Source organism: Poecilia latipinna, unplaced genomic scaffold (genome assembly GCF_001443285.1).
Source record: "Poecilia latipinna isolate Pla-1442-1.1 unplaced genomic scaffold, P_latipinna-1.0 Scaffold731, whole genome shotgun sequence".
Classification (NCBI taxonomy): Eukaryota; Metazoa; Chordata; class Actinopteri; order Cyprinodontiformes; family Poeciliidae; genus Poecilia; species Poecilia latipinna.
The window spans coordinates 205,443-216,811 of NW_015113347.1; the positions used below are offsets into that span (position 1 = coordinate 205,443).

General features: G+C 40.6%; 1 protein-coding gene across 1 annotated transcript; it reads right to left on the minus strand.

Annotated features, from left to right (window-relative positions):
- Positions 1 to 515: 515 nt before the first annotated feature.
- sfxn1 (sideroflexin 1) lies at positions 516 to 11,103 on the minus strand. Its single transcript, XM_015045550.1, has 11 exons — positions 10,995 to 11,103; positions 7,646 to 7,815; positions 7,403 to 7,573; positions 6,294 to 6,392; positions 6,103 to 6,178; positions 5,857 to 5,942; positions 5,087 to 5,214; positions 4,950 to 4,999; positions 4,711 to 4,760; positions 3,896 to 3,943; positions 516 to 3,818 (listed from the first exon to the last, which is right to left on the minus strand). The coding sequence occupies exons 2-11, from the start codon at positions 7,807 to 7,809 to the stop codon at positions 3,722 to 3,724; spliced, it is 969 nt and encodes a 322-aa protein (XP_014901036.1). The 5' UTR covers positions 7,810 to 7,815; positions 10,995 to 11,103; the 3' UTR covers positions 516 to 3,721.
- Positions 11,104 to 11,369: the final 266 nt, after the last annotated feature.

Consider the following 11,369-nt stretch of genomic DNA (forward strand, 5'->3'; position numbering starts at 1 on the left):
ACTTAAGTACATTTTTTGAGTACTTTCTCCACCACTGCATCAGACTAATAAAAAGTTTGTTTGAAAGCTTTTATGTTCAGGATGTGTATAAACCTAGTGCTTGGTCTAGGTTTTGTCCCATCCACTAACTTTCCCTTATTAAGCAGGAATTACTGCTTGGCCAACCAGCCTCTTTACTATCCACCTTTCATGGCTAATCTTGTCAGTCTTCACCTTGATTGTCACACATGATCATAATGTAACATTTCTGTAATTAAAACATAACATCTTAAATGGTTTTCTGAAAGATACATCTTTCAGGAAATAAATTTCATTTTCAGTAGCTGCAAGAAATAATTAAAAGAAATGGAAATAAACTCTTATGTCTCACTGAGTGTAATGTGGAATTTTCTTTTCTTTTTTTTAAAGAATTTCTGAAATAAATAAACTTTTTCAGATTCCTGCATTTTTATTACGCTCCTGTGCCCGTGACCAAAAGGTGAAGCCATCTGCTTAAAATGAACAAACGACACAAAACAGATTAAATTACCTTTATTTCACCCAGATACTGTTAACATCACATCACCCCATGTTACTGCAGAACAATCACGGTTTTTGTCACATGAAACAGTAAATGACTTTTTACCCTCATGTCCATTTGAATCACTTTGGTTGTGACGCTGAAATTTAAGGGTTAAACTTCCAACACTTAGAAAGAGCCATCTGATGAGATACAGCTTTAATCCATTTCAAATAAAGAAATTTTTTTTTTTTTTTTTTAACTTTGTCATTCACTAATCAAAGATGAACAAGTTTTTAAAAATGTGCTGCATTTTGTCGCTCGTTTGTGCTTTTCTAAACCAACATGTCTTTTAACACCTGGGACTACATTCAGTTACCTTGAAGACAAGAATAACCTTCACTTCAAATCAGCCAGGAACAGCTCCTAAAAACACCCAAGGTCTAAAGTGAACAACAACTTACGTGAGGAAGGTCACAGAAAACATTAAAACACCATGAAGGGGAAGGGCTGCACAAGGACTGAATCGACGGTCATTCAGGAATGTAAACATCTGTGGTAAGTGGAGCACATGCATGCCCGGTCCTCAGAAATATAGTTAAAGGTTTATTTTAAAGTCCAAAAGTTGGATTTGTTTGGATAAATATTGCATGTTAAGTTTTCTGGTGTCAAGTTCATCTTTTATTTGTCTCTTATCCCTGATTTTAATAATGCTTAACGATGAATATTGTATGAGAATAGCTTACTGATGACAATAGTATTTTTGGGGCGAGGGGGAAAAAAAAAGAGAGAGGCCAAACGCTCAGAGAAAAATAAATTACAAGACCAGAGGGAAAACTGCTTGATCTGATTGAGGTTCAAACTCAGATATACTACGAGCTCAAGTAACTGTAGAGTTGGTGTTTTATCCGTTAGTCTGAACAAAAGACAAAACGCTGAGCAGGGGACTGTAGCTGCACAGTTTCCACATTCCTCAGACTCAGCAGGATAAAATGTGTCTCTGTTGAGTTAAAATGTCCACAAAGTCTTGGAAAGAAATCTCAGATTTCATTACTCCTTCTCTCATGCATCTTTTCTCCAGTTTTACACCCGAAAGCAGTAGGTATAAACTCCCAAATGCATGTATGAAAAGTCACATTAGTTTTCAATCAGCTTCAATATATATATTTTATTGACTCTGATAGAGCAGCACTAAGTAGAACATGAACGTAAAGTGGAGGGAAAACAATGCATGGCCTTGAACATTTTTAATGAACAAGAACTCCAAAAACAGAGCCATGTGTTTGTATTTAGCCCTCTTTATTCCGATACCCTTGAATAAAATCTGAAGGAGTCACTTAATTACAAAATACAGTGCCAATGTTTACCAACACCATCAGAAAGAACAAAATCCCAGCAGACAAGTCCAGTTTTGGAGATGTTTAAATAAACTTTAAGTTAGAAAACATCTCCTAGAGCACTGTCTAAACATTCAGCCAGAGCGGCAGGGAAACGATTTGGATCAAAGCCCAGTCCTGCGTCGGAATGGTCCAGTCAAAGTCCAGACCTGTAGCCAACTGAGAATCTATGACAAGACTTGAAAATTGATGCTTAGAAATGTCTCGACCTAATCCGAGTGAGCTTGAGCTCTTCAGATTTTTATGTGCGAAAGAATTTTAAAAACCATGCATCATTTCTTTTCTTCCACTTCTCAATTATGCGCTACTTAGAATGAGACACACAAAAGTTTGTGGCGCCAACGAGAGGAAACGTTTATGCGACCGTCTGCTCCTCTATGCCTACATTTGTTTTGTATGGTTAAACGTACCCAGATTTGCAAAAGTTCAACAGAAATCATGCAACTCTCAGTAAATGTTAGGATGTGGCTGAGTAGAACCAAAAGATCTGTTTCAGCATTTTCACATGAGCAGTGGTTTGTTCGTGTGTGTCTGGTAAGCAGAATAAATAATATGATAAACACTGATTATTAAGACATCAAATAGCACCATGTTGGCCCATCACTGGCAGCAACCGTCGCTACATCACATTTTACAGGGCAGATCCCTTGAGGATCAGCTTAAGATCCACGATTAGATGTCGAGAGGCTTGTTTTAACGCAATCACTTTCCCAAAGGAACTCAGGTCAAGAGGTTGCAATTGTCGATAGATTTTTTTAAAAAAAGCATCAGTACCAATTTGGCAAAAAAAAAAAAAGGAGCAAAAATCCTGCGTGTTTTGAACCAGTTGTAATGTAAGCGGGTTAAAAACTGTCTGCCAACCTGAAGTACAGTGATTCGTGGGATCAAACGAGCAACAAGTCACCAAACTAAAACTAAACACTGCACAGAAGAAATGTTCACTTCAAACAAGTTCACACAGGTCACAACAAACCCGCTGGGAGGAACGTTAAAGGGGCAGTACTAAGTAAAGTCGGCATGTTCTAATGTCATTCCCTTCTCAACAACATACTTTTGAGTGTTGCCTTGATTCTTTCATGCATGTTTGAGAAATCCTTTAATCTCAGGAACAGAGGCACAAAACACTTGCTCTCACAGAGTGACGTCTTTTCCACAAAGCTCCTCCAGCTGCAGTCTGCAAGCAGAGCTTCTGCATCACACAGCACCCCTTCTCCACGACTCCCACACTCATCCCTTCAGACTAGCAGCAGCAGCAATTAGAAAACACCTGGTGGAACTGTGCATCTACTGAGCTCAACATAAGACCTACTTCGCTGTGCAATTCTGGCAAGAAATGTTGTTAAAGGCCTAATGGAAAAATGTTGTAACGACTTCCTGAAGGTGGAGCAAGAGCAGGAGCTTCTTAAAGAGACAGGCCCAATTTCAAGGCATTAAGTTGTAATGTCAATTTATTTTTTTTAAGTCATGATGGATATAAACAGCATTTATAAAACAACTTAAGGTGACAGTTGTTTTCTTATTCTTTGAAATGGCGTAATACTACCCCTTTAAATCATTTCATCTAGCCCTGTGCAAGAATCTTTTTGCAAAAATCAAAAACAAAAACAAAAAAACAATCACATTGATAAAAGCAAATATTTGGCCCTGATTTATTTATTTATTTATTTTTCAACAGAGACTGACTGTGAGAGGGAGACCGCAGATGTGGATGTGAACATTGGAAATAAGACAAGAAAACCTAACTTTGGCACACTGAATGAGGATGGTAGTCAGAGCAGTGAGGGCCGACTCTACAGCTGACCTATGGCAGAGTTTGGACACGCGCTCATAGCCCTTTGTTGAAGTAGACCCGCTCCACTCCCGGGTGGCTGGCCCAGATTTTCTCCTGCAGCTCCGGCTCCAGGCGGCTGACGGACATGGAGCTGGATCGGACGTGGAGGGAAGAGTTAACGTGGCTCAGGTTGAGTTCTTATCGGAGCAGAGTTATAAACTCACTCACCTCTTCTGAGGGAACAATGCGCAGCACAAAGGAGTGGCAAACACCAGGCTGAGAAAGAAACGGCAAAGACAATAAATGTGGTTGTGCTATCAGAGTGAGCTGTTACACAAGTGTAGCATATAGGGCACAAAGATTTGCGCTCGGAGTCCTGATAAAAAAGAAAGTACACCCTCTTTCAGTTTGAAGAATTTACATATCAGGACTTATAGTGACGATTTGGTCCAAAACATTCAACTGAGTCTACTCAAAAATGTAAGAATGCTGTTGCTACTTCCATAGGATTTATGAGGCAAAGTAGTTGCCACTATTCTAACGTGAGAAAGATTACTCTCAAGAGGAAAACGCAGTGGGCATCTTAGCACATTCTCCACAGCTTCTTTGAGTCAAAAGCCTTGTCTTACCAACAACACGGCAACACAACTTACGATTCCAAAACTTCATCTGAATGAACCGCAGGACTTCTGGAACAATGTGCTTTGAACAGCTGAAGCTAAACTAAGTATGTTTTACCATAACAATCCTCAACAACCTTCTTTTTCACTGGTTATACTGCAGTGAGCGCTGCTAGTGACCATCTTCATATCAGAACAGCTTTAACTTGAACCTCTGAAGAGACGTGTGCAGCAGATGAATAATTTTTCAGAAGAGGAAACAAAGCATTTCCTCTAAACACCTTCGCTGTGACCTGAAGGTCTCAGATTGCCGCTTCAATCCTGGGATTATGGTGATCAAATGTCTCCGCTGCGAGAAATTAGGCTGATATTTGAGAGGACTCTCATGAGAGCTTATCAGGTGGGCCATCTCTGACCACTCACCAGAATCCCACCAGGCTGACTTGAATGGGTGCACTCATCCATGGAAACCTCTGAAAAGACAAGGCAGAAAAATGACCGAGGCACACAAAGGCGGCGGGGAACTCCCATACAAGAGCGGTATGGTCTCAGCTCTTTTCATTCCTCTGTCGGGTCGAGGCTGAGAGGGGGCCAACTTCAACTGACTGTCTAGCTTCATGGGACCGCCGCTTTTTGTCTTGAGGAGTGCAGCTCACGCTTACCTTCAGGAAAGCCTTCTTTTCCAGGTGATTCATTAAAAACGGAGGGATGGCTGGAAAGAGACATACGAGGCGTGACTTCGCAGAGCGTGCAACTCAGATTATTAATATAAAGTCTGACCAAACAGAGAGACTCATACCCATTCCCGGAGAAGCCATGAGGATCCTGGAGACCACGACCTGAGAGATGGCCTGCTGAGCAGCTTTAGTTGACTCTCCTAACCTGTTGTCATTTTCGTCTGTTATGGGAATCCCATGTTGAAGTTCTCTGAAGACAAATCAACCAGTCAAGCTTCGTTCATGCAGCACCTTTCATTAAACGTTGCAATAGAAAATGATCCTCAAGTTGATTAGAGTTTCTAGACACTTTGATTTCATATCCGTCTGGTCAGAAATAAATCTGACGAAATTCGCACAGTGAGGAGGATGGCAAAGAAGGCATGAAAATTATCTTAATCTTAGAGATTTTAAACAAAAAGTAGTATTTTGTGGCCACCATATCTCCATTAGTATCTGTAGTCATATTCAATAAATTACGAGTATTACTGAAAATTCACAAATTTAATTCACCAAGTTGAACATCGTATACAGGTGAATACCACAGAGACTGAGGCTTCCAGGCATTAATTTCTGCTATTTGTAGTGATTTTCAGCTTCCAGCTCATGGAAACATGAAACGTAAGATTAGAAAGTTACATCAGACCAATAAAAGCGTCTTACTCCAGAAATTAGAGCTTGCGTTATACCTGCTGGGACATTGTCATCTTCAAAAGCTAATCTGACAATCGAGCCTCATCGGGACACACACTTCTTCTTTATCGAGTGCATCCCAACCAGGGGCTTGGAAGTGACGCTGTTCTACGACAACAAGGCTAAGTGAGCATATTCCCGTTCACCACCCCTCCTTCACCTTTGTCTCATCAGCGGGATGTTGATGCAGTTAGCAGCCGCCACAGCAGCAAACGGCACGAACCGTCCAATCAGCGGAGACACGTGCTGCGGGAGAGCAACAAACAGGAGACAGAGTCACCTGACTGCTTCGTCTCCGAGGCTGGACTTGAAGCTTTCCCCGTCAAACAGCAGCACGTCCGTCAAGGAGGCAACACAAGAGCTGCCATTACAATGGGATGCGTTACGGGGTTAGATGAAGTGGTACCTTTGTTAGGGCATTTAGTCCTAGAGCGGTGGCGACTGCCCCTGTGGTAGCAGAGATATAAGCTGTGCCAAGCTGACTGCAAACAGAAAAGTCCGCATTAAACCAAAGCGGTCCGCACAGGAGCGGTGGAATTAAAGGGTTAATCCGTACGTGGCCGAGTCCGAGTCCGAGCTGCGACTGCTGCCTCCTACCTGACTGTGATCGGAGCGTCGCCGCTCCTGTTGGTGTAGTTCACTATTGCGTTGAAGGACTGATTGATCCACTGCCAGAACAGCACGGCAGGAGTTGTCCTGTGAGAAGAGCACAAGTAAAATAAAAATAAAATCAGCTCTCACTGGTGTTCTTGTTGCAAACAGGATTCAATGTTTTTTTTATAAGGTGATTTATAGTGCCTTGCAAAGTGTTCATTTTTAACATATTATAGTATCAGGACTATATGTGATGAATCAGTAGGGGGGGGAAAAAAAGCACATAGTTATAAAGTGTTAGGATTTTATCAATTAGAACTAGAAAATTGCAGGATCCTCTCTGGGTTAATACTTTTGGATATGAACTGCTCTTCTTATTATATGTACTTGCAAGTGTTTTGGGTTATGTTTCTACCAGCTTAAAAAAACATTGTTATTTATTTTTTTGTTGAAAATACTTCATTTTCAGTCAGAGTGAAAGAAGAGAATCTGGTCAAGTTTTGCAGCAGAACCTCAAATGGATTTTGGTCTAAACTTTGACTGGGCCATTCTTAACCAATTAATATGCTTTGATCTAAGGCATCTCTGGATGTATGTTGAGGGTCGTTACCTGGTCTGAGGGTCAACCTCCACCCTGGCTAGTGGCAAACTATAAAAAACACTATTTCTGTCCTACTGTCAAGAATTGCTTTCTTCATGCCACTCTTCCATGAAAGTCGGATTTGTAGAGTGCATAGAGGATGTTTCTCTTGATTATCCTACCTGAGTTGTGGGTTAGGCAGTAGACTGGTGGTCTATTGCCTGGTTTTCTAATCAATGATCTCCTCAAGGTAGATTTTAAGTGTTGCCTTAATCTTCTCATATTTAGAAAATATTCATAACAGTCCTTTCTTAGGTGTTGTATAACTTCTCTATTTATCTCTGACCTGTCTGCTGCATTCCTCGGTCTTTATGACGCCGTTTGTTCACTAATGTTTTGTAATGTAGCAAAATGCGGGAAAAGAAAAGATTAAGTGGTATGAATAGCTCTGCAAGGCACTGGATAAGCAACAGATCAGAAAACGTCCCAACAAAGTTCGCCAAGTCACGAGGTGTGTGTGTGCAGATCTTACTTATAAAACGTCATCATACATCCAGTGATGGTCATGTTCATGGGAACCTGAGCCGACATGCGGCCGATCAGAATCATCTTCTCCTCGGTGTCGGGATGAAAGGCCGAGTCGAAAACATACTTGGCCCTCCACAGTTCGTCTTCCGTCAGACCCGGCGAGACGATGCCTTTTCTGCGAGATCGAGAACGTGTGAGCAAAACCCTCTTCCCAAAGTCACTCCCTGTTCCTGCTGAACTGCTTTACCTGTAGTCAGTGATGATTGAATGTGCATGTGAGAGTTGTTCGTTGGTCAGGAGGATGTTCCTCGGGTCTGTGACGGTGAAGAAATGTTTGGCTCGACCAACAAATGTGCTCTGGTCCCACCGGGGCTCCTTGATGTTTATGGAGGTTGATAGCTCGGCTGCCATATTTATCTTACAGAGAGAAATGGTAAAAGGATGAAAGGTGTTAGTGAGTGCTGGGCGTCCCTCCAGTACAAATGACTTGTATTTGAGGGGAAAGAAGTCAGACAAGTAGTACTAGAGAGATACAATGCTCCTTTCAGTTCAGTATAATGTTGCCATGGCAATGACCAGACTTGGCACAAGGATTGTTAGGCACCCGGCCATGAGTGCAGCAAAAGGGTAAATCTCAAACTGTAACTCAACAGCAGTTTGCAAAAGGTCTTAAAGGGATTGGAGGATTTAAATCTGCAAACCAGAGCCTGTGAGTGTAGAAAGTGTGCTTTTAGTCACGTAACTTTACATTTTATTAAAGAAAAAGTTCTACCACAATATGAAAGCAAATAAGGCAGAAAAGTCAGAGAAGACAATTATAATAGATGTGCAAAGCAATGAGTACGCTCATTATTCTGAGTAAAGGTCGCTATAATCATTAGCATGCTGAGTGGGGCCAAAGCGACGAGGAAAAACTTTCAAACTCTTCGTAAGCAAGGACACTGAGTAATTCTGATGATGTTACTGCACTGCAAACTAGCTGGTACTAGCGTTGCAACACAGCTAGTTGCTGCAGGAAGTAAGAAAAGTAGCAGTTTTAAAACACCATAGAAGTTATTTGACTGAGTTTTCCTGTCGATTTGGCAACCAACTAAGCAGCAAGAGTTGCGGGAAAACAAAATGCATCTTTGCTGCTTTGCAAGTTGTGAATGACAGGGTGAATTTAGGCATTTCATCACCACCGTTAGTGCAGTGTCAGCAGTTTTTAGTTTTATATTTGTTGTTAAGTTTCTCAGTGACATGTGGTGCCAGTGTTAAAATAGCGAAGTTCTAATGATTTGGTATATTTCCCTACCATTTCTGGGTATTAGTGTATTAAAATTATTTTTTCTGTGCACCAGCATGAAACCCCGGCGAGGTATTACATCATTTGGACCACACGCGCGATGAAAGAGGGGAGGAATCCAGCATCATGACAATCAGCTGCAAGGATTTAAGCATTTAACTGCTTCACAAAGTTGCTTCTGTGTGCCGTGCTGTGTTGTGCAGAAGGCATGCCGACTCAATTAAAGGTTCAGAACATTAAATCGGTGTTCTGGACAAGCGGTTGCGGAACACTTCACTTAATGTAGTACAGACATTGATCAATATATTAATAGCATTAATCTGATGCTGAGAGAGACAGATTAATGTGACACGAGAGGACTGAACTTTGTTCACTGTCGGCTTTTAATCTGCAGACCCTGAGCTGCTTCTGCCCTCACTCTCAGCCAATCGCAGGGAGCCTTCGTGGCTACACATTAACCTGAAATTCACAGCAACTCGAGATACATTAATCACATAATGAACACAAGCAGCATCACAGGAGACATTAGAAGAGTGACTTTCTACTGTTTACACGCCGCAGCTTTCTGTCAGTCATCGCAGGGTAAACACGTTGGATACGCTCAATGCCCAACGATGCTGAAGTTGGCATCTGATTAGAAGTGTCGGATTCTGCTCTTCGTTAAAGGGCTATTCCGCTACATACAACCTGTCCAGAGTACATTTAACTCACTATAGTTAGAAATATTACATATTGGTGACGTTATTGTGTGTTTCTGATGTTTTTATGTTTTTCTGATGTGAAACACTTTGAACTGCCCTGTTGCTTAAATGTTATACAAATACACTTGATTGATTGATTTAAACTTGAATTGCATGGGTCTATGAAACCTATTTTATATTTTATGAAAACCCCATTGTTTTTTGCAAGATTTTGTTTTAAACCAAGAACTGTTATATAGAATATGTTATGTGTAAAACAATTTTTGTCATTTTCTGATCTGAGGTGCAGCTCTTTTCAAACTTTGCAAAGTGGTCTCAGGATCAATTAACTCACAGTTTTCTAGAGGGAGTTTATGCAAATGGCATGAAGGTTTTCAAAAGTATTTAATAGAATCCAACAATATAGAACAACTCTTAAAAAGCTGTATTTTGTAAGCTGAACTCAATATAAGATGACGTGAAACCAAAATGTGTCTTAAAAAAACTAAAATTACAAATATTGCTTTATTGAATCGGTCATCAGTGTAAAATAACTTTATCTGAATTTGGACCAATCGTGACATGGTGTTGAGACAAATAAGTAATTTTCTCAAATTGAAAAATAGTTTTACAAACACCAAACTACATGCTACGGAATCTGCAATCACTGTAAAGGTAATTCTGAAAAAGGTTTGATCTGATGTACTTTTAAAATGGCACACCTCAAAATGTGATTAAGAAACAAGAAAGTAAAATCACACTTCTTTGACTCGTTACAATTTGAATGAAGGTGTCACAACCTGTACTTTATAGGATTTGTCATTAGTGCAGAAGAACTACGTCCAGGTGGTGTACCTTTCAAGCTAGACTTTATTTGAGATAAACTTTTTTAGGCACAGACAGTTGTAACATTTCTTTTGTTGAGTTTTCATAAGTCAAATAATGATTGCCAAATCAAATAATGATTGATGAAATCAGAAACTATTTTACAAACTCTGCATAGTTTTGATCTCTGTATTTTGTAACTTGTATGGTAAAAGATAAACTCCACGGAAAGTCGTGAAGACCAAAAAAGCAGGAAACTGCTCATTTTTGAGTTTTCACAAATTGAATTAAAAAAAATAAATGTTTTACAGAATATTTAAAGAATGCAAAATAGCCCAACAATAATAAACCGAAATCCAAATGAATTCAGGTTAAATTTGACCATTCTAAATAATTCAGATTTAGAACTAGAGTGGATTACATCTAGACCAGAGAGGTTAAATTAGCAGAATTGCCCTTTAGTCAAAGTGCCGTGCAGGAAGCTTCGAATCGGATGCCAACTTCCAACCTGACATAGACCAGTCAGATCTGGACTGCAGCTGGAGCTGCAAGAACATCTGGAAGAACAACAAGCACGAATCCTCTTCTAATCAATCAGACCCAGAGCTTCCTCATTTCTAGCAGAATAATAAGGAACCACATCTGTCAGACGCCAGCTAGTTATCCAGCTGTGAGACGCTCCAGATTCAACTAGTATCAGCAGGCGTTTTGAAGAGCCACGGCATCTGATTTGAGTCCCCCTCCGATCGGAGGAAGCGGGGTTCCTCTCTGCGGATCCAAATCAGATAAATGCACAGGTTACTTACTGCACTGTGGGCTCCGGGTGTCTGTGTGTGTGAGAGAGAGGGTGGCCCTAACTGGCTGCAGCCAGCTAATTTTACATGCAGCAGCGTCAGTACAGCAAACACAGAGCGTTCCCCCACAGCCCGGAAACACTACACGGGAAAATAAAAGTCCTACCTCCGTCCATACTGGAAAACACAGTTATGTATGCTCAAAAACAAAACAAAAACAGGCGTTTTGAAGAAAGGACACGAACGTCCTCTCCTATTAAATGAAATGCAATATTTAGGGAAAATATTATGTGAAGAAAGGACACGAACGTCCTCTCCTATTAAATGAAATGCAATATTTAGGGAAAATATTATGTGAAGAAAGGACACGAACGTCCTCTCCTATTA

Bases quoted from the DNA above. Each gene is read 5' to 3' on its own strand.
- sfxn1 (XM_015045550.1), bottom strand. From the start codon at position 7,809: ATGGCAGCCGAGCTATCAACCTCCATAAACATCAAGGAGCCCCGGTGG. The intron at 5,215-5,856 runs GTGAAGGAGGGG...ATTTGTCTTCAG, and splicing joins ATCCCGCTGATGAGACAAAG to AGAACTTCAACATGGGATTC. The intron at 4,761-4,949 runs GTAAGCGTGAGC...TTGTCTTTTCAG, and splicing joins AAAAGAAGGCTTTCCTGAAG to AGGTTTCCATGGATGAGTGC.